Source organism: Urocampus carinirostris, chromosome 12 (assembly GCF_059441175.1).
Source record: "Urocampus carinirostris isolate Australia breed hairy pipefish chromosome 12, RoL_Ucar_1.0, whole genome shotgun sequence".
Classification (NCBI taxonomy): domain Eukaryota; kingdom Metazoa; phylum Chordata; class Actinopteri; order Syngnathiformes; family Syngnathidae; genus Urocampus; species Urocampus carinirostris.
Genome location: NC_142360.1, coordinates 36,819,864 through 36,843,534, shown reverse-complemented (window position 1 = coordinate 36,843,534; position 23,671 = coordinate 36,819,864). Strand labels below are relative to the sequence as shown.

The following is a 23,671-nucleotide window of genomic DNA, read 5'->3' as shown; positions in this document are numbered from 1 at the left end:
TAAAAATTCTCTTTGAATTAATTTTGTTATTTCATTGCACAGTCGTCCCATCAAGCAACAAGTTGAGAGTGTCGTGAAAACAATATCTAGACGAAAGCTTTTAGAAACCTGGAAATAAAGTTTAAATTACTTATCCAAAATATATATTTTTTAACTAATTATGCTTACCTTTTATTCATGTTATTTTTTAAAATTCCCTTTGAATTAATTTTGTTATTTGATGGCACAGTCGTAAAAATCAACAAAAAATATATCAGATGACTTCTGGTCACGTGACAAGCGACACGCCCCCTTTCCCCGAGCCCACCATCCCTCAGCCTGCCAGCCGCCTGTCACCGCTCACAATCGGTCAGAGCGGAGAAGGGAGGACGAGAGAGCGGAACACAAATCGGGACGTAGTCCGGATGGTTAAATCGAACCTACAAACGATTCTAAATAGTCACTGCTTCGCTAGAGAAAAAGAAAGAGATTTATCCGAGATGCCCGTCATCGAACAGACCAGTAATCAACCGGAAAGCGAAAGGTATGGTGTTATTGTGACATTAGCTGCGGTTAAGCTAAGCTAAAGCTAACGGGGCCTGGCGAAAAGGCGACGTCTATATCTTGTTTATTTTCCCTTTTCTTAACTTTAAAATGTCACTTTTTTAAACAAACATAACCCCAAAGCGATAAATACTGCATTTAATTAAACCTTAAATATATTTAATAATATCTCCTTTTTCGTAATTTTTTCGTCGACGACAGCTGCTTTACGTCACATCTTAAAAATGAGGTATTTAATTCTAAATAATCTTACTAAAATGAATCTCCCGTCTCTTTAAAGTTTAAACGCCTCATTTGAATACAATTCCCCATTGTGGTTACGTCAATGTCATGGGTGTACAAAAGGGGTTAGCTTATTTTATAGCAATGGAGACTGCCTGATTACGTCACACCTTTTTATTTTTTTCGATTTTATTTGTAATATTTCAAATGCACGTGTTATATTTTGCCATATTATTTTTTTAAAACGTTACTAATGTACACATTTACTTGGTTGGTGTTTACCCTCCAGTAATTTTCCGTTTGCCCTGCAGATGCAGAGCTCGTTTGCATCCATCAAATCGCAACAGGGGGTTTAATTTAATCTGTTTTGCATGTTGGAATCATAATAAACGTCGCCTCGCTTGTCTTTTTCCATGTTGGGGTTGTTAGGTTATTGTTTTTAAGTGGGAGGTGGCAGGTGGGAGGGAATATTTTGTTATGCTCGGTTAGAGGCTTTGCATGTTTTTCAGGTTTCACGATGTTGAGAAAGACTCTGGAAATTTCCACTGCACTGCGACTGCAGGGGGAGGGGAGGGGAAAGAAGAGGGGGGTGATTTAGTGATGTCATACTAAACATAGAAGCCTGTTATTCTCTTGTGCTGAACCCTGGTCGTTGGTAAACACTCGACTGTTTGGTTTTGCATGCAGGATTGTGGGATAATAGTACAAAACTTTTGGGTGGATCCTGTTTTTGGTTGGTCATGTGGAACATCTGAGGTGAAAAGTCCGTCCCTGCATGCTGACCAGTTTGTTTCTTGCCAGGGTTGCACCAATTCAAAGCACATAGCTTGGAAAAAATATGCTCACCTTATATAAAAATCAGATTAATGTCACTTCTCAATGTTATTTTTTTGCACTACTGCATATTGCACTAATACGTTTTCTCCTGTAAGCAAACACCCAATGTAAATATCCTCTACCTCTACATGCCCACACTTTCTTGTGTAAATATTGTGTAAATTATCTTTATATCTTTTTTAATTTTTTTATCCTTGCAGTTAAATGTGTAACTGGAGTGCCACGTCCAATTTCGTTGTCACAATATGTTCAACCCATTTTGTAAGAATGATGATAAAGGTATATTCTATTCTATTACAGCGTCAGAACACATTTTAGATGTTTTGGTTAGTGTTTGACCCTGAAGTTGATTCTATAAACACCTCCTTAGAATGGCAGCGTTCATATCAGTTTATAGCACACACCTTAGATGTGAATTGGTGGAAAATGTAATATGACTATGATGCATTGTTTTGTCCAGCAGAATAGAATATGATTGTCTTTATTGTCAGCCTAGTAAAGATTATGTACAACAAAATAAGTCGTGGCACTGCAGGATAAACATCTAATAAAAGACTAAAACGATAAAGAAGTTAGGTTATTAGAATCGATTGGCAATATTTACAAAGCACTTCTTGTATTTGTATTTACTTTGTGCACAAGTTACAGTGAGACTTGTTCAAGATCTTAAACAGTTTCAAAGTGGAAAATAACATTCTGCAAATGAGGACTTAAGGTAATTGAAACTGATATATATTCTTAACGTTGGTCGATAGATGTAGGTCTAGATTTTTAATGATTATTTTTACATATTATATGTATTCTTTATTAATAGGAGCTATTTACATAACATTTGGTTGTTAGAATTGTTTCAATGCTTTTTGTCATTAAAAAACAGCAGCCTAATATCACATTTTTTATGACTTGGTTGTATATTTAAATTAAAAAATAAAAATAAATCCAGTACAATAGTACCTTGACAAAGGATGTTCCACGAAGAAAAATGTAATGAGGGGGAAACGTTTTCCAACAAGTAACTAAAGTTAGTACAAACAATTTAAAGTAGTGTAAATTCTGCTTGCGTCTTCATTTTTATTTGACAACATTGATATTTTATTCACGGCCTATTTAGAATGCGATGCCTATGAATTATTGTTCATAATTTGTTAAAAAGATATGTTTTTATTGGCTGTTAATATTGCTTATTTTTAAAATTCTTTCTCACGTTTTAGTTTTTGGGGTAAAAGATTGAAAATAATACTTCATACATTTGCTTATTTTACAACATTGAACATTGTAAACAGGATAAATGATTAAATGAGCAAAATTATGATCATCGGTGCTACCAAGTACGACAAATCGTTTGTAGTTTGTTATGCCTGCCTGTAGCAAATTATGTTTATGTCATCTCGGTTATTTATTGTGAATTAGTGCCATTTTCTGGACTATCCCAGTAACAGCAGGTTCTTTGTGTGGTTTCTTTTTAAATGACTTTTCTAAAATAATAATCTGAAAATTCTCCTTATCCGTTTTGAAATATGATTTTAAATGTTTAGCTGCTCCGTATTATTAATGACGAAAAAAATGTATTTCATTGTGGCCACGAGCTCTCAGCAGGGTCCGTACGGGTGCTTGAAATCCTTGAAAATGCTGACACGCCTGCTCTGGTGGCTTGTCATTTATTTTTTATGTAAAGGGTCACCGCCCCCTACTGGTTGCACCTCAGAGGTCAGCTCTGTTTAGAAAACGAACCCTTTTGGCTTGGCTCACTGAGAAGCTTTCAGCTCCCAAACGGCTCCTCAGATTTGTTATTTTTTGTTGTTATTGATAATGATAATAAATTATGCATCTAATTATTTATTATTTGCACATATTATGTTTTGCGGGCGATCCCTGAAAAACACATGTAATATAAATTAAAATATTCACATATGTACCACAAAAATTGTAAACTACAGAGCAGTCGAATAACAACAACAGAAAATCAATTAAATATGAATTCTTTAGTTCTATAAATAGATGATAATCCTGTAAAAAAAATGCTATAAATGATTAATTAAAATAAGTAAAAGAAAAAGATAAGCTGTCAAATAAAAGATTGAATGCACTCTGCACAGAGCAATCCATATCACTAAAATGAGTCCAAATACTGTGTGGCTTATTTTTCTGTTCTTTATTCATAAAGTACTTTCTTTCTTTTTTTGTATTCTGTATTGAACTGCCATTATTACACCTAATAGAGCCTTTTCCGTGTTTGTAAACAAGTGTGACGAAGCCAAGCTGCCCATGCATTGTTGAGGCAGAATATCAGAATTCAAGTCGGTCTATAGAAGCCCATTGACACAAAAAACATCCTAGATCGGAACATCTCAAACCAACACAAAGCATGTGCTAACAGCAAGCAACTTTACAAAAAGAAAGCATTCTTTTGATCGGCGCTGGATTTCTTCCTTTGAAGGTCATGGAAACATTGAAAACCTGGCCTTGAAATTGCTTGAAATTGGCCATGAAATAGGTGTACGAATCCTGTCTAAGGGTGAACCAGTGTTCCGTCTCAGCAAACAAAAATCTATAAGTGCAGAAGGAAACCATTACTCCTAAACCCTAATTGCAGTTTACTGTATTTAAGTCAGTTTCTTTCCCCTATAACATTCCTCCTTCTTATAGTTGCAGGCTTCCTGTTCGGATTTGACGCCCCCGCTCCACATATAGCGTGCCGTTGCCATTTACGTAATGACTGGCAAGCTGCAGCAGCACAACCGTTTAGCCGATAGCGTGCGAGCGTTTTAGAGCGCGGCCGCAGGCCTCGACGCCCGCTCTGCATCTGCTCTTGCGTAAGAGTTGCGTGTTAGTCTTCATCTAAAGCAGGCTTACGTTTAGGGAAAGGTTTTTTGTTCTCTTCAGGGTTCCTACGGGTTCTTGACATTGAAAAATGCTTGAATTTAATGTAGGGTTTTCAAGGTGCTTGGTTTTTAGGTGATGTACTTGTTAATGCTTAGAAGGGTTGCCATGTTTCCAAGGTTAGGGCTAGAGCAGTGTTTCTCAATTATTTTCTCTGGAAAGAAGAAAACATCTCACCCCCTACCCCTAATGTGTGACTTAATACTATACCTTATCTATAAAATTTTACACCTATGGAAAACACTGAATATTTATTAACTTATAAGAGCAGTGTTCATTTTACCTCGCATGCTCAAAAATCTATGGGTCCCAACAGAGATCTACGGGTCCCCAAAATTTAGTGTTATCGAGGTTGAAATTGTAAATCGGTGACGAATATATAATAAAAATCTATATATTCATTCAGTTTTAATCATCAAATTATTAATTCATTTTCTTCATCAAATTATTGTTGGTAATATACTGATTAAAGGGATAACCACAAACCTGTCCTTTTTAAATTTTCTCCTTTTATACTTCCTTTTTTTCTTAACTTCTTTATACAACTTCATAATTCGTAATATAATGCATCAAAGCGAGTGAGCCGTTTGAGAGCCGGCTCTCTTGAATGAGTTGAGCCGAAAAAGCCGGTTCTCTAAAAAGAGACAGACTTTTTACCACAAAACTCGAGATCGGCGTGCAGACGAAAACTCGAACCGCGAGACCAAAACAACAATGGCGGATCTGCCTGCCGAAAAGTTTGGAGTGCGGTAAATCTTTGTTTAAAAAAAAAAATGTAATCGAGTAATAATGACAATTTTGTGTCAAAAAAGTTGTATCCTGGGGACGCACGTTAATTTGAGATTATGCGTCCCCAGCAAAAATGATGCGTCTAGGATGCGGAGAAACCAGAACACTGTAATTGGATAAAAAATAAACATATATCAACATATGTAAAGTGCATCTGGATTTAAAAATCTATATTAATTCCTTAAAAAGCAATTATTTTTGACTAACCATGAACTCAACAACTCGGGAGTACAAAATGAAATGAAACTAATTTTATACGTCTAGCAACCGTCTCATTGGATGGAGGGATAGTTTTTTTTTGCAGCACATGTCTCATCCAGCGTGACGGACCATAACAAAAGCTGAAGGCAGCATCAGCTCCTCTTCTTTGGTGATTTTTCTTTTGCACGGACATGCCTCCACCTCAGCCAATTGCTTATTTTATTTAGCGATAATAAACCTGACAACAGGATTCGTATGGGTCCTTGAATGCTTGAAATTGCTTGCTTTTTATTGTTGTGTTGTCAAGGTCAGGAAAAGGCTCGAGATTGTTGTCAATGCCAGGTTTCTTAGCAGTCTGACTTTATACTCCACACAATAAATGAATAACAATAAAATAAATAAATACAATTTTGTGAAAATTACCCGGACTCGTCTGCTCGAATGGCTTTCCATTATGACGTTGTCATGTGAAGCGTCACCGCTGCCTACCGGTCACACCCAAGGGGACAGCTCTATTTGGAAAACCGGTTCATGAAATATAAATTAAACTATTCAAATTGTAAAATACAATACTGTTTTAGCTTTTTACACACTGAACAGATTTTAACAAAAACACGAAATCCCTGAAAATGCAAAACAATTAAAAACAAATTAAAAGTGTTCACTCTTAGGTGCTATAAATATATGATAAAATGCTAAAACAATAAATATTTAATAATCTCTCCTTATCTGCGTTTCAGTCTCTCCTCGCTCTCTCTGTCACTCTCTCGCTTTATCTCCTGCTCAGTATCTTTCGCTCGATCTGTCCCTCTGTATTTCTCTCTTTAAATTGCTCGTCCGGCCCCTGTGAGAATGTTTTTTTTCTACCGTGTGGCCCCCGAGATGAAATGAATATGATAACCGCTTAAATGAGTTGCTGTTATTCACCAGTGCTGCAACATGCTAACAAACTTCCCCTTTTCCTTAAATTTCCCCGTCGAGCCCTAGTGACGACTCCCACGTAGTCACTCATTAAAATATTTTTACCATGAGTTACTAGGCAGTAAAATCTCCACTCCTTAACGGAGGTAGCTTGTGTTGTTAGGCAACAGGAACCCGTTGCTGTCTGCCGCTCATACGTTTCCGTCTTTTCTTTCCCCGCAGTATCTCCAATCCCAGGAGGTGCTCTCGCTCCTGCAGTAACCCGTGTCCGGGGACTCTGTGGTGCTCCTGATGCCCCTCACCCACCCCTGAAGATCCCAGGTGGGCGAGGGAATGACCAGCGGGATCGCAGTCTTTCAGCTAAGCTATTCTATTCCGTGAGTGCCATTTTCTTTCTGTGTTATGCCTGAATTTGTTAAGCCCCAGACTTAAAGAGACATAAAAACGATAAATTAATAACGAAACGTAACACTTTGTGCTGCTATTTTAGGCGAATTTTACAGGAATAGTAGGTGCTCAAGCTCTCCCATCCAGTGTTCCCCCTAAGCTGCGCGCGTGCGCAATCGCGCACTGCCTGCACATTCTCCGCGCACAAGAAAATCTAGCCAGCGCAATGTTCCCTCTAAACTGCGTGTGTGAGTTTTTAGAGTTTTTCAAGAACCGGCTTCTTCGGCTCGGCTCACTAAAAGGAACCGGCTCTTTCGGGTCTTAAACGGCTCTTCAGGTTGTTTTTGCTTCTTTAATCCCTACACGACCAAATATTATGTAAAATTCTGCACAAAATGACTAAAAGGAAGGGGGAATAGAAAAAAATACCAAAATGAAAAAGTAGTGAAAAGCTGAGAAAAAAAGAAACAAAAGGTAGAGAAAAAAGAAGTAAAAATTCAGAAAAAAAGCCAGAAAAAAAAGAAAACAAAGGAAAAAAGGAAATAGAGAACCAAAAAGCAAGAAAAAAGTAACAGCTGGGAAAAAATAAACACAATAAGATTTTTTTTAAAAAGGAATTTTAAAAAATGTAGAAAAGAACAGGGAAAAAGAAGAAAAAGTTTGTGTTGCATTTAAATAATTTCCAATTATATCAAGTGAATCTTGTTGCTAAAATTGTACTTCCACTAAAAAATGTGATTAAATACAGTTGTGTATCGTGCAACCGACTAAATAAGCCCCCCAAAATGTTAGTATTATGCGACAAAAGATACCAGGAAAAAAAAGAAATGGAAATCTTGTGAAAGAATTGTAAAAACAAACGACGTTTGTAGGCCGTACAACCTTTGCAATAATACATGAGTCAAATAATTCAAAAGAGAAAAATAATTTTGCATTGCCGGAAACTCGGCAAAATGTAACGTGATGTCAAGTTTTGGACATGTTTGATAATGACTTGGTTGCCACACTTGCGTTATAAGGTCGTGCATTTGCATATCATTTTCCAAAGTAGACACTCAGAGAACACAAGAAAAATGGATACGTGGTTAGGAATCAAGCCAAAACCTCTGCCTCAGAAGAACGATTCAAAAGAAGTTAACAAAATTGATGACGCTACAAAACGTAAACGTACATTAAAAGCATCGTAGAAAGAGGAGTTCACGTGGCTCGTAGCAGACGACGCAGCACAAACATCGCATGAATGAAGATGAGTCAATACAGGTAAATACTGATGGCAGATGGAAAACAGCCATGTCACGTACATGCAATGAATTTTAGAAGTAGATTTATAATAAACTTAATTTTAAAGTTGTTGTTAAATATTCTGATTATCAATCCTTAATACTTGGCAACAATGTTTTTTTTTTGGGCGATGAGTCGTCTTATTGTGTTTGTCTACTCTGGTGTCCGGTAACTTTTTGTCACGAGTTTCAGACATTGGTAATTGTATTTTCAATTCAGGCAACCTCTGTCGATTCGTTTTCTGGCGCCCTTAGTCTCCTATTAAATGAATTTAATTTGTTATCCAATTCCCTTTCTATTCTCAAGGTCTCAACATGACTGTCTCAACTCAGCAGCAGTCTATGTTTTTGCTGCCCTCATCGGGGATAAAACAAATATATAAAGTCATGTTGGCTTAGATCCGCTGTATTTTTGGCTTACATTTTCATGTATTATTGTTTGCAAATATGAATTTATCAATGGGGTTACATCAAGAGTCTTCATTTTGTTGCAGCAGATGGGTTTTATTTTCTGCCCCTACTCATTTTTTAAGTCAAACACACTCATGTTGAAGGATCATGTTATTCGGTGTTTCTTTTTCTTTTCAACTCACGTTTTGTGTCATGGTTTGGTATCCTCCCTCCTTCAGAATTCTCAGTTGCTGGTCCTGGAAGAGCCAGCCCCTACCAACACAAGAGTGCGCTTCCTACTCTTCGAGCCGCGTTTCTCCGAAGTCAAAAAGTGCGTGTGGAGGGCGGCGCTCAAAAACGGCAACCTCTACATCGAAATTCCCCCCGGGGCGTTGCCCGAGGGCAGCAAAGACAGGTAGTTGACTCGGCACCGACTATTGAGATATCAGAAAACTATTATTTTTTTCTCAAAATTAGCATGAAGTTGATTTCTTTATTTGGGAAAAAAAAGTAAACACAAAAATGACGGGTACAACAATAAATACCGTATTTTCCGCACTATAAGGCGCACCTAAAAGCCTTTATTTTTTTCAAAAGCTGACCATGCGCCTTATTTATGGATCAACATTAAGTTTTCCAACTAACTTGCAGCCGCCGACTCGATTTTCCCCCGAACGCCAAGTAGTACGCGGTGTATGCTGGGATTTATTTACCGGCGTTTCATTGGCTAACCAATGTGTCAATCATCATTTGAATCGATCACTATTGGCTAAAGTTATTCGGAGGTCAAGGGGCGGATCCTTTTTATCATTTACAGGCTGGGATTGGCTTGAACGGCAAAACAAAGCCTGCAATTGGCCAAAAAAGACGTGTCAATCATCAGTTGAATCGATCACTATTGGCTAAAGTTTTCCGGAGGTCAAGAGGCGGATCCTTTTTATCATGTACAGGCTGGCATTGGCTTAAACGGCAAAACAAAGCCTGCAATTGGCCGAAAAAGATGAATGCGTATAGCATGTGGCTGACGGCACACAGAAAGCATTTTTTTCTCTTCTGTATTCGTAAATATTTTATTCTCCTGGATTTACTGCACTCACGGATATAAGAGGACATTGGCTGCACATTATTATGAACACAACGACTTCGGTGAGCTACTCCGGGTTTTATATTGTCCCTGTATCTTGTTTCAGACTGAACTCGATGTTTCTGTGATAAGCGGTGCAGATAATGGATGGAATGGAGTGTCTATTTTTAAATTCAACTCAATTCCAAGTGTTTATTGTCATATGCACAGTAAAGTTGCGAGCGAAAATAGAAACTAAGGAATGGTTGGCATTTCTTGAATCCCAAGACTTTAACCTTCCGAATGATGGAACGATGCATTTGAGTGACATCGTACGGACACCGCATCCGCACGTGTTCTCGACACGTATTTGCGTCTTTGCAAGCTTTGGGAATATTAAGGGGGTAATAAGTTTGACTGAACTATTTGTCGACGTTCCCATTGTAGCGCCTTATAATCCGGTGCGTCTTATGTATGTCAAAAATAGGACCAAAAACTATTTTTTCGGGGTGCGCCCTCTAACCCGGTGCGCCTTATAGTGCGGAAAATACGGTACTTAAATGCTTGAACTTTAATGTTGGGTTTTCAAGGATTGAAAAGTGCTTGAATTTGACTGATAATTAACGGAAATTGGCACCATTAGGTGGGAGGCTCCTAAAAGTGTTGTTTAATTTTGATCACTGCATTTTTGGCAAAATACGTTTTTTTTGTTGAATTGTCTTATCAATTTTGTGAATAAGTGTTGTAGTTGCCATGGTATAAGACACACCAAAATGTCCTTAAACTGTTTAGCAATCGACATTTTTTTTTAGAATTGTTCAATCGGAAATTGTTCTCTAATTTCGATCTTCAGTGTATATTCCAATTATTTATGTATTTGAGTTAATACATATCAAGATGGACAATGACATTTTTTGAATGATTTAAAATAAAGTACTTAAATACCTAAATAAATCAATAAAATGGTTCCATTAAGATACATAAATATTTCAATGAAGTGGGGACAATAAAATACAATAAATGAATACCGTAAATTCCAGACTATAGAGCGCACCTGATTATAAGCCGCACCCACCACATTTTAAGAGGAAAACCGATTTTGTACTTACACACGCCGCACCTGTATATAATTCGCATGCGAACCCAAACCCGACTTTAAGTCCCGCGATTGAAACTAAATGTCCTTCATTAAAGTACACAGGCCAAAAATCACAGCCGGCAAAATGAACGGAAAATGATACCGGTACTTAAGGTTTGATGCAGACCTGCAGAGTCCGGGTCCCGTTGAAAGTTATCCGAGGAAAAAAGTGTATATTTCCAAAGGTAAGGGTGGGAAAACTATATATCCACTATTGTCCGCTGCATCCACAAACAGGTCTTTACCGGTCCCCACTTCCCGTCACCCCGCGTTTGTTCCGCCCCTTCTTTTTCATTTGCCCGTGCAAAACTTATCAAAATAAGTGTCTAAAATAAATACAAATAAATACATTACAAAACTATACAGTTGCAAATACATATTATACATGGGTTACACATATTTACAAAGAAAGACGGTACACCGAGAGAGTTTTCAAAGCTTTAATAATAATAATATAACTTTCATCCCAAACGGTGCCTGTGACAGGGCAGTTAATGGTAGCAACACGCTAGCAACACGCTCACAACACAGTAAACGGGTCTGTTAAAAAAAACACATACCGTACTCATCTTCCTCTTAGAACTGAAGCCATCAAAGTCGTCTTCCTCAGTGTCGGAAAGAAACTTTGTCATATAGTTGTCGTCCCACGCTCCCTTATTCCAAAACACGCTAGCAACACGCTCGCAACACAGTAAACGGGTCTGTTAAAAAAAAAAACATACCGTACTTGTAAAAATCACGGTAAACCGTCCGGATTGCGCGATTGCTTTTAGCTTGAAAGCTGCGTCATGTGCCTTTCTTTTTGCATTTTGCATGATGAGGGTATGTTTACGCTAATTTGATCTATGCACTAGCTAAGAAGTTGCAGTCTTCCTCTGCGCATATATTCCACCGGTCTAAATCTTACATTTTGTACTCGAGCGCGGCTGTTAGAAAAATGACATAAATTGGCTGCATCACTGAATAAGCCGCAGGGTTGAACGTTTGGGGAAAAAAGTAGCGGCTTATAGTCCGGAATTTACGGTAAAAATAATGCGTGGACGAGATGCTATTGCGTACAGTATTTGCAACTCTATTTCCATGTAGACGCGTCAACTATTCCTTTTCATCGATCCGTGTCCAAAAAATCGACCAATTGTTGCAGCCCTACTATCAATAACCCTGCAAAAATCACCAATCTTGTGTCCAGTTTTGCTCTCGTGCTGGAGTTCGCCGAGGAGCAGCTGCAGGGCGAGCACGTTTTCATCTGTTTCCACAAGAGCCGTGACGATCGAGGTGAGGGGAACCGTCCTCTGCTTTCCTTTGACGCAGACTCGGGAGCTCACTGGTTTTTCCGAACCCCCCTTTTAGCCTCCCTGCTACGCACGTTCAGTTTCCTGGGCTTTGAGATTGTGAGACCAGGTCATCCCCTCGTCCCCGCCCGCCCCGACGCTTTCTTCATGGCTTACAGCATCGAGCGAGACTCCTCCTCCTCCTCCGACGACGACTAAAAACCCAGTATCGCTCACTCCACGTCATCCAAGAGGAAATCGAAGTCACCTTTAGTCGATCGTGTAACGGCATTTTACTTCTTTTGTCACTTAATCACCACGTTGTCCTCCTTCAGGCCGATATTTAGGATTACATTTGAGTTCCACCTACGCCTCCGGGTAGCTTTCTTGGTAATCGTGAGTTGATTTCTCCTCTTTCTATCCACCATGTTGTTTTCTATGTGTGCATGATTTTCATTTGATGCTCTCGTTCACTTGATAGAATTCTGCATGTTAAATAAAGGACCCATTAAAAGTGCTCGCCTCGGGTTCTGCAGTTTTTGTATCGTGGTAAGCTCAAATTGGAGGTACCGTAGATTCCGGACCATAGAGCGCACCTGATGATAAGCCGCACCCACCACATTTTCAGAGGAAAACCGATTTTGTACGTACACAAGCCGCACCTGTATATAAGCCGCATGCGCCCACATTTAAACATGTAACACAAACACAAAATTAACCCGAACCCGATTTCAAGTCCCGCGATTGAAACTAAATGTCTTTCATTAAAGTCCACAGTCCAAAAATCACAGACGGCAAAATGATACCGGTACTTAGGGTTTGATGCAGACCTGCAGAGTCCGGGTCCCGTTGAAAGTAATCCAAGGAAAAAAGTGTATATTTCCAAAGTTAAAATGGGAAAAATATATCAGATGAACACATTTACCCACGCAACTCCTTTTTCTTTAACCAACTTTTTACCCTCTCTTCTTTCCTTGTTTGTCCCTCACCTTTAGCGGTCCCCACTTAAACTCGGCACCCCGCGTTTGTTCCGCCCCTCATTTTTCGTTCATCCGTGCAAAACATATCAGAATAAGTGTCTAAAATAAATACACATAAATGCATTACAAAAATATACAGTTGCAAATACATATTATACATGGGTTACACATATTTACAAAGAAAGACGGTACACAGAGAGAGTTTTCAAAGCTTTAATAATAATGATATAGCCTTGACAGGGCAGTTAATGGTAGCAACACTCGAGCGCCGCTAGCGGCCGTTAGAAAAATGACATAAATTGGCCGCATCACTGAATAAGCCGCAGGGTTGAAAGTTAGGGAAAAAAGTAGCGGCTTATAGTCCGGAATTTACGGTAAGTCAGAAGCAACCTTACTAAAAACAAATATTCAATACTTCGGGGAAACAAAAACGACATGCAATAATTGTGAAATATAGTGCTCATCTCATTCAGTGCCATATGTCAGGACCAGAACGGAGACAGGACCCACTCGCGTAACGATTCTCAAGTTTTATTAAGAAGAAGGGAAAGGATTGCACACACAATCCGGTGGTTGTGGGGAGCAGGTCGCGCTGAACGCGGGAGTGGGATTTCCGTGGCGAGCGACGGCAATGTCAGGGTCGGAAAAAAACGGGTCATTAGCCGGGATGGAAGAGCAAAAACGTGGTTGGGATCGGAAACAAGTCGAAAGCCAGGAGAGGAATTAACCATTCTTCATCAACAATGAACTACAATCAAGAAACAAGTGATATGGACCAGCTACCATACCATTCATCAATGATATCTTCTTGTAGAAAATATCAAAACATACGCACACACACGTTTCTTAAAAATATTCTGTATCAGTCAATGGTTTTCTGTGCTTTGCTATGCAGTGAGCAATGTGATAACTTGCTTCAGTGGTGGTGTTTTTAGTAGTGACAAAAGTTTTCAGAGTCTGTGTTTGTTGGCCGTACCTGGACGAATTCATCATCTCGTAACGACGTTTAATACTTGATGCGCGAGGTACAACGGTCTCGGGGCATAATACACAAAACAGCACGGTCATTTTTTACACTAAGCCCCAGTCATCTGTCCACGCTGGCTGGAAAGAACGCGATGTTTTCGCTCGAGGAGCCATCATGATTCGTTCATTTATCGCGCGCGTGTGTTTCATTGGCGGGGTTAAAACACGGATCTCTACTCTGCGAAGCTGTCATCTTTGCCAAAGTGAAGATACCTGTGGCAATCGCTTGGCGCGCTGGAGCGCGCTCTCTGATTGGCTGACGTTCTCTTCTTAAGCGGTCAGCGCCCAGAGAAGGACGTCAGACCGTACTTCTGTAATCCTGTGTGTTTCGCCAGATTACCAAGTACCAAAGACTACTCTTGCTTGATTCCTGCCTGCCTTCTGATTTTGACCTGTTTCCGTTCCACGTTTTCGACCTGTTCTCCCGCCCTGGCCATTGACCTGCCCGCTAAGCTGTACCGATTCCACCTACCTGTCACGGAACTGCCATTCTGTCCTAAGCGGCTGATGACCAGTTCTGACAACTCTTTCGAATAAAAATTCCTTTGAAACAAACGCAATTGGGTCCGAGATTCTGTCTTGGTTCATGACAGAGGGGCGCTACCGTAAAGCCTCTAAACAACACAGCACGCAACTGAAAATGTCTAAATTTCAGGTAAAAATGCCCATTAAAAAAAAATAACATTATTTTACCATGCGCTCGCTTGCCACTGGTTAACCCCTCGCGTGCCACAGGTTGCTGACCCATGGTCTGTAGCTTTATAATGAAGACCACGTTTTGGTAAAAGAACTGAGATTGACTGGAAAAGGAAAATACATTTTGGTAATATATTCATTCGAACAACACTAATCAATGAAAGGGGGGTATGACGCCATCTTTAAATGTCCATACGCATTTTCGAAATAAGGGGTGTGAAGTTTGTAGTTGAAAGATCATAGTAAGATCGTGTCACATTGATACCAAAATAGTTAAATCCAAATTGAGCTGACTGAAAAGCTCAATTGCTGTAAAGAAGCTGCTTTTCAGTTGACAGGAGAACTTATACTTTTATCTAAATTGATTTTTGTCGCCAGAAAAATTGCCCCAAAACATCAAAAATAGCTTTGGGGGGCAGAGAGGGATGACGTTTTGTGAACGTTTGCAATCGCTCAATCCGGTGGTTGCGGGGAGCAGGTCGCGCTGAACGTGGAAGTGGGACTTCCGTGGCGAGCGATGGCGGTGTCAGGAACGGAAAAAACGGGTCAGTAGCCGGGATGGAAGAGCAAAAACGTGGTTGGGATCGGAAACGAGTCGAAAGCCAGGAGAGGAATCAACCAAATCTTCATCAACAATGAACTCCAATCAAGAAACAAGTGATATGGATTTTTCTCTTTCTCTCTTCCTACCCTTTGCGCGTTCTTTTCTCTCCTTTTGTCTTTCTATTTCTCTTTGGATTTCTTTCTTCCTCTCCCTTTCTTTTCCCCCTCTCTCACGACTTTTTGCCCCTTTTGTTTCTCACGCTCTCTCCCTCTCTCTTTTTTTCTTTCTTTGTCCAGCCCTCTTTACTTTTCCCTCCCTCTTTCTCTTATTTCTTTATCTCTCTTTTCCTCTTCCTTTGTTGCTCTTTGTCTCTTTTCTCTTTCTCTCTTCCTACCCTTCGCGTTTTTTTTTCTCTTTTCTCTCCTTCCGTCTTTTTATTTCTCTTTGGATTTCTTTACTCCTCTCCCTTTCTTTTCCCCCTCTATCACGACTTTTTATCATTTGTTTCTCACGCTCTCTCCTCTCTCTCTTTTTCTTTCTTTGTCCCGCCCTCTCTCCTTTTCCCGCCCTCTCTCCTTTTCCCTCCCTCTTTCTCTTATTTCGTTATCTCTCTTTTTCTTTTCCTTTGTTGCTCTTTGTCTCTTTTCTCTTTCTCTCTTCATACCCTTTCGGACTTTCTTTTCTCTTTTCACTCCTTCTGTCTTTCTATTCCTCTCTCATGGCTTTTTATCTATTGTTTCTCAAGCTCTCTCTCTCTCTTTGTCCCGCCCTCTCTCTTTTCCCTCCCTCTTTGTTATTTCTTTATCTCTCTTTTTCTTTCTCTTTAATCTATTAGTCCGGCCCCCGGGAGAATGTTTGTTCTATCGTGTGGCCCCCGAGTTAAAATGAGTTTGACACCCCTGAAATACGCCATCAAGGACTAAAGGTAAGTCTTTCTCGGGGTTCCTTAGTTTCGACGGAGTCTGCAGTAGAAAGAAAGAAAGAAGTGTATGAATTGAGAAAGCCTCCATTTCCAGCGAGACACTTACGTCTATAAACAAAAGCTAATTATAAATCCTCTTGTCTCACCCCCGCTTTTGTCGAGAGGCGCTTCAGGTTCACGGACAATAATGTGGCCACGGTTTTGGGGCTCTTCAGGAGCCTAGGGTGCCTTTCACTCCAGCCTTTCATATGCTGATGTTAATGTAGGGGGAAAAAATAATGACTTTATTTCGATCATTAAAATAAAAACAGAACAAAAACAATAACTCAACAACCAAATAATGTAATAATATGTTCGAAAAGGGGTAGTAAGAAGTAGATGCTTATATTCCCTACCCTTTCCTCTTCCCTATTAAATACACCAATGATAATAAAAACAATAGTAATAATATTAATAATAACAGTTATGATATAACAATAGCAATGATAACAACAAAGTTAACCTCTATCTAGACCAGGGGTGTCAAACTCATTTTAACTCTGGGGGCCACACGATAGAACAAGCATTCTCTCGGGGGCCGGACTAATAGATTTGAGAGAGAAAAAAGGGAGAAAGAAATAAGAGAAAAAGAGGGAGAGAGAAGTAGAGAGAGTAGGACAAAGAAAAAGAGAAAGGGAGAAAGAGAGAGAGAGAAAAGGGAGAGAGAGAGAGACAAACAGAGTTTTAACTCTTGGGCCGCACGATACAACAAACATTCTCTCGAGAGAGAGAGAAAGAAAAAAAGAAAGAAATAAGAGAAAGAGAGGGGTTGGGACACAGAAAGGGAAAAATAAAGAGCGTGAGAAACAAAAGAGAGAGGGGGAAAGAAATCCAGAGAAAAAGAGAGAAAGAAAGAATGGCAGAAAAGTGGAAGAGAGAAGGGGAGAAAGAGAGTAGGGGAAAGGAAGAGAGAGCAAAAGAAGGTAAAAAGAGAAAAAGAAAAAGAGGAACAAAGAAAGAGAAAAAAATAGAGAGAGTGAGAAACAAAAGAGATGAAATGAGAAATGGAGAAGGGGAAAAAAGAGAAAAGTATGAAATCCAAAGAGAAATACAAAGAGAGAAGGAGAAAAAGAGAAAAGGAGAAGGAGAAAGCAAGTGAGAGAGAGAGAGAGAGAAAAGAGACAAAAATGAAAAAGGAAGAGAGCAAAAGAAAGTAAAAAGACACATAGAGAAAGAGGAACAAAGAAAGAGAACAAGAGAGACAGAGGGAGTGAAAGAGAGATACAGAGTGAGAGAAAAAGGAAGGAAGCGAGAGAGTGAGAGAGAAATCCAAGTACAGCGTTTGTGAGAGGCACCGGGCTTTGGCAACATCAAGTGGATATATTTCAACCTGCGGCTTGTTTTTCTCTTGCGCTTCTCTGGGCGTTGTCTCGCGGGCCGGATTCAATGCCTTAAAGGGCCTGATCCGGCCCGTGGGCCGCCTGTTTGACACCTGTGATCAAGACTCTGGATCTATCTAGACTCTATAGACCAGGGGTGTCAAACTCATTTTAACTCGGGGGCCACACGATAGAACAAACATTCTCTCGGGGGCCGGACGAGTAGATTAAAGAGAAAGAAAAAGAGAGATTAAGAAATAAGAGAAAGAGGGAGGGAAAAGGAGAGAGGGCGGGACAAAGAAAGAAAAAGAGAGAGAGGGAGAGACCGTGAGAAACAAAAGATAAAAAATCATGAGAGAGGGGGAAAAGAAAGGGAGCGGAAGAAAGAAATCCAAAGAGAAATAGAAAAACAGAAGGAGAGAAAAGAGAAAAGAAAACGCAAAGGGTATAAAGAAAGAGAAAGAGAGAAGAGAATAAAGGAAAAAAGGAAGTAAGAGCAAAAGAGGTTAAAAGACACAGAAAGAGAAAGAGACAAAGAGCAACAAAGGAAGAGAAAAAGAGAGACACAGAAAGTGAAAGAGACAGAGACAGAGTGGGAGAAAAGGGGTGGAAAAGAGAAGAAAGAAAGAAAGAAAGAAGAAAAGAAAGAAAGACATAGAGAAAGAAGGAAAGGAAGAAAGACAGAAACAAAGAAAGATAGAAAGACAGAAACAAAAAAGAATGAAAGAAAGCAAGAAGGAAAGAAAGAACGACAGAAACAAAGAAAGACAGAAAGACAGAAACAAAAAAGAAAAAAGAGAAAAAGAAAGAAAGAAAGAGAGAGAGAGAAATAAATACAAGTACAGTGTCTTTGTTCGAGGCACCTGGCTTTGGCAACATCAAGTGGACATATTTCAACCTGCAGCTTGTTTTTCTCTTGCGCTTTTCTGAGTGTTGTCTCGCGGGCCGGATTCAATCCCTTAGCGGGCCTGATCCGGCCCGCGGGCCGCCTCTTTGACACCTGTGCTATAGACGCACTATTCCCAATCTCTCGTATCACTCACACCCCATTTTCTTCATCCCTGTATTTCGCCAGTAATGTTTTTTTGTATTGAAATTTGAACACATGAATAGTCGGACATTGTTTGATCTCATCTTGTAAATGATTCCAAAGTTTGACTCCACACACAGACACACACATACTTTTCCTGGTGGTTCTCACCTTTGGGATTTTGAATTTACCACAGCCCCTTTAGTTATAACTTCCCTCTTTCCGAATGAATAATTTATGAACTTCAGAAGAGATAGGAGATCGATCGTGAGAGGGAGGCTCGACTAAGACTAATTTGACAATAATTCGGCAAATTCGATGGAATTCACTTATTTAAATACTTCAAGAACTGGTTTCAATGGAAAAATTCAACCTTAAACCAACCCCTAACCCTTAGTGTTGAAACCACCTTGTAACTAGGGTGATCCTTTTCTGAATAAAAGGCAAGGTGAGGGAAGGCTGCTTTGAAGTGAGTTGGAGGAACTGTAACCAAAAGCAGTTTTTCGTTCGCGTCCCTTGCAAGTAAACCAAACACAATTCTCTGTGTCTTTTTGTATACAGGTTTTTGTTACAAGTGTTGGGTTGAACCTGACATTCCCGAAAAGAAACAAGCATGCATCGTTAGAATGAAGTTTGTGTTTGGTTAATGGAGTCAGAAAACTAATTTGAATAATTTGGCAAACGTTACATTTTTAATGTATTTATTTCCCTAACATTAGCAAAAAAAAAAAAAGATAATAATGCTGCCTCAGCTTTTCTTGCAAGATCGAAGAAGACAAAATCGAGACTGCTGATTTTTCTTTCCCGGACGACTGACCTTGCCTCTGACGCCTCCAATGGGGGAGTGCCGGAGACTGACGTCCTGCTTGTTCGTGTAGCCTGAAAGTGGTGGAAGTAAGAAAAGTCCTGCTTCAATTAGATTCCAAACGCCTACCGTAGCCCCAAGAAAATGAAAAAAAAGAACAGTTTATTCTAAGAAATGTGTGTACTCGCACACGCATCACGAATGAGCTGACTGATGGTCCAATGATGACATAAGCCAGGGGATGGCGGTAGCGAGTAAATAAAGTTCCCAAATCCATACAGCCCATTGAAGGGAAGACAATAAGATTTTTTTTTTTCCTACGCTACTATCTTTATAGCGTTACTTCTACTTACAAATATCTCTACATACGAAAGTTTCAGGTTCCAAAATACCTGAACAGGAAAATATCGCCTCAGGTTACAAAGGCGTTTTAGGATACAAAGTCAAAAATACAATACAGTATGCAATACTATTAGCCACTCCCAGAGTTTTCCGAATGCAAACAAACAGGCTATCGCTTAAAATTTGCCTGGCAACTTGGTGCGAATGGGGGTATCCCAGCATGCTCTTCTTGTCACCGTCAGAGATGAAGAGGAGGGGTTGTGGCAAAATGGCAGGGGTGGAGGACACAGCAATTGTTAAGCCCAAATTAAAGACACTTTATCAAAATTCCATGAAGTTTTGGAATTTGTGGAAAGGAATCACTGGGAACCAGTCGAGCTATCGCTAGTTCTAATTTGCGCTGTTGTGGATTAACTGTAAATCAGCAGCCTTTTGTGCAGACATCTGGCAGGATGTTTTGAGTCATGAGATAATGTTGATACAAGAAGTCACAAGTTTTTGACTGAGCAAATCGGGGCCGGGAAAAACATTTTCGATTCCGAGAAAAACATCATGTGATCTGTTTGAACACAGTATAAAGCTCAGCGTCTCTTGGGCGGATTTTGAAAGTGGCTTGAATGAATGATTGGATGCAATAAAGTATGTTCCCTTTTCGCCATATCTCTGTCTCTGCGTATATTTTGGGGCGACAGGTCTAATTTGAGTCATGAAATAATGTTGATGCAAGAAGTCACAAGTTGTTGACTGAGCAAGTCGGGGCCGGGAAAAACATTTTCGATTCCGAGAAAAACATCATGTGATCTGTTTGAACACAGTATAAAGCTCAGCGTCTCTTGGACGAATTTTGAAAGTGGCTTGAATGAATGATCGGATGCAATAAAGTATGTTCCCTTTTAGCCATATCTCTGTCTCTGCGTATATTTTGGGGTGACAGCCAACGACGTCCTCTCCAAAATAATTGGCGCCCAACTCGGAAAATCGAACCCAACGACGTCCTCTCCAAAAGTGCATTTCCGATGGATTGTCAAATGGCGGCAAAGGCAGACATCATCGGATCATTTTTATAAGAATCGCCAGACGAAAAGGTTAAAGAATATTTGGATTATTTCCTTTATTCTTTGTTTTCTTACATGCAGGGCTTGGAACGAATTAGCGCATTTACATTCAAAATGCGTCTCTACTTACAAAGTTTTCGGGTTACGAAGCTACTCCAAGAACGAATTAAATTCGTAAGTAGAGGTACTACCGGGGTTGGGTAGGGTTACTTTAACTGGATTACTTTCAATTACTTTTGGATTACTCCAATACCAAATATGCTAATAAAAGACAAAAGAAACTAAATATGAATAAAATGACTCAATTTTGTGCAGGCTTGGGGAGTAACGGCAAAAATGATGTTGGCAAGCTGTTTGGATTTATTTTCATTTTGTTTCTGTCGCATTTTATGTTAGTTTTGACGGAGATCAAAGAGATCAAAGCCAGGAGAGAAAGCTTACCACGTGTTGTGAGTCATCATTTGATTCATATTTAGTTTCTTTTGTCTTTTATTAGCATATTTTCTATTGGAGTAATCCAAAAGTCATTGAAAGTAATCCAGTTAAAGTAACCCTACCCAACCCTGGGTACCACTATGTATCGCTTTCTTGCTCTGCCAATCAAATGTTGAATAAGATGTAGGTTCAATTATTTGTAAATCTGACTGTGCCTCAGCAGAAGCCGGGTACAGATGACAAGTGACACATACAACAATAATGCTGGTTTATTACTGTTTCGATTGCTACAGAAACAATACAAAGTCAGTTAGTGGCAGAAGGGGATGTGTTTCTTGATGGCAGTGCGGAGACGTCGCCTCAGTTTTTCTTGCCGGACCGAAGGAGACGAAACCGAAACTGTCTGTGGATTTTTGCTTTCCCGGACGTCCGACCCTGCCTCCGACACCTCCGAGGTGGCCGCGTCCCCGTCCCTGTTTCCCCTCCGCGTCCCGACCTGGCATAGCAGCTCCTCCTCATTGGCCATCTGGGGACTCTGGCTCAAAGTGACGAACCCATACGGAGTGGTCACCTTTGCCAGGTGCGGCAAGGAGAGCGCCGCCCTGCTGGCCAGATCAAAACATTGCTGATTCTCCGCCGGGCGCCAGGGGTAGGACGCCTCCCTCTGCAGCGGAGTTCTCCTGTCCCGCAACGGAACAGAATCGCTACGCTCGGCCTTGCGCCCCGTAAGCTCCGTCCGAGACCCCGAAGAGGACGAAGACCCCGACCGGTCCATCCCGGAACTCCGAGAGCTTTCCCATCCTTCCTCGGACTCGACGCCGCCCTCCGGTGGCTCGGGGTGGCTATGCAACGTCAGGCTGGGGATGGTGAACTGCGGGATGCTCTCCGGGGTCAGGATGTTGGGGATGCTGTTCTCTCGGCTGGATGCCAGGGAGCAACCCAAGGATTTGGAGTTGCCGGTGGCCCAAAGGAGGGCGCGTACCCCTGCCAGGCTGTGCCGGCGGGTCTCCGTGAACTCATGGGCCCTGATGTGACTGATGGCACCGATACTGAAGGTCCTAGTCACGGCGTCCCTCGACATCCTTCTCAGGCTACCTTCGCATTTCAGACAGCTCTTATATAGTCGGGACTTACGCAAGTGTGACGAAAGTCGGCGGCGGAAACCCTCCCCGATTAGGGAGCCGGCAGTGGACAATGGAAAGCTCTTCATATGCTAAAAAAGCTCTTACACGGCGGCATGGATGAATGAGTAAGTGTGTGCTCATTGATTTTGAGCTGAGGTAAGGAGCTTTAAATAGATTCCAGGAAACGTATTAAAAACAAAAATATATTCATGAGGTGTAAACAAACATAATTGCGAAAAATCTTCAATATTTAACTTTATTTTATTGCGTTTGCTTTCCTTCAGTCTTGGATTTATCTAGACTCTGTAGATCTATGTCCAATAGATCTATCTAAGTCTGTCTATCGGTGGGTCGGTCCGTCCGTCCGTCCAGCGACCAATCTAGATCCATCTATGTATCAACTATCGACATCGATCTGTCTACCTTTCTAGATCTATCTATGTATCAACTATCGACATCGATCCGTCTACCTTTCTAGATCTATCTATGTATCACTATCGACATCGATCTGTCTACCTTTCTAGATCTATCTATGTATCAACTATCGACATCGATCTGTCTACCTTTCTAGATCTATCTATGTATCAACTATCAACATCGATCTGTCTACCTTTCTAGATCTATCTATGTATCAACTATCGACATGTATCTGTCTACCTTTCTAGATCTATCTATGTATCAACTATCGACATGTATCTGTCTACCTTTCTAGATCTATCTATGTATCAACTATCGACATCGATCTGTCTACCTTTCTAGATCTATCTATGTATCAACTATCGACATCGATCTGTCTACCTTTCTAGATCTATCTATGTATCAACTATCGACATCGATCTGTCTACCTTTCTAGATCTATCTATGTATCAACTATCGACATCGATCTGTCTACCTTTCTAGATCTATCTATGTATCAACTATCGACATCGATCTGTCTACCTTTCTAGATCTATCTATGTATCAACTATCGACATCGATCTGTCTACCTTTCTAGATCTATCTATGTATCAACTATCGACATCGATCTGTCTACCTTTCTAGATCTATCTATGTATCAACTATCGACATCGATCTGTCTACCTTTCTAGATCTATCTATGTATCAACTATCGACATCGATCTGTCTACCTTTCTAGATCTATCTATGTATCAACTATCGACATGTATCTGTCTACCTTTCTAGATCTATCTATGTATCAACTATCTACATCGATCTGTCTACCTTTCTAGATCTATCTATGTATCAACTATCGACATGTATCTGTCTACCTTTCTAGATCTATCTATGTATCAACTATCGACATCGATCTGTCTACCTTTCTAGATCTATCTATGTATCAACTATCGACATCGATCTGTCTACCTTTCTAGATCTATCTATGTATCAACTATCAACATCGATCTGTCTACCTTTCTAGATCTATCTATGTATC

General features: G+C 40.2%; 2 protein-coding genes across 2 annotated transcripts; one reads left to right on the top strand and one right to left on the bottom strand.

Annotated features, from left to right (window-relative positions):
* Positions 1-306: 306 nt before the first annotated feature.
* Positions 307-12,439, top strand: oaz1a (ornithine decarboxylase antizyme 1a). The gene is given in 6 exon segments (XM_088349567.1): positions 307-523; positions 6,616-6,682; positions 6,684-6,770; positions 8,690-8,865; positions 11,841-11,926; positions 12,002-12,439. Coding segments are annotated over 6 exon segments (675 nt in total). The 5' UTR covers positions 307-404; the 3' UTR covers positions 12,142-12,439.
* Positions 12,440-21,322: 8,883 nt separating this feature from the next.
* On the bottom strand, positions 21,323-22,196 carry LOC148355789 (C2 calcium-dependent domain-containing protein 4C-like). Its single transcript, XM_088350328.1, has one exon. The coding sequence runs from the start codon at positions 22,194-22,196 to the stop codon at positions 21,426-21,428; it is 771 nt and encodes a 256-aa protein (XP_088206454.1). The 3' UTR covers positions 21,323-21,425.
* Positions 22,197-23,671: the final 1,475 nt, after the last annotated feature.

Excerpts from the sequence above, each read along its gene's own strand:
- LOC148355789 (XM_088350328.1), bottom strand. The coding sequence starts at position 22,196 with ATGTCGAGGGACGCCGTGACTAGGACCTTCAGTATCGGTGCCATCAGT.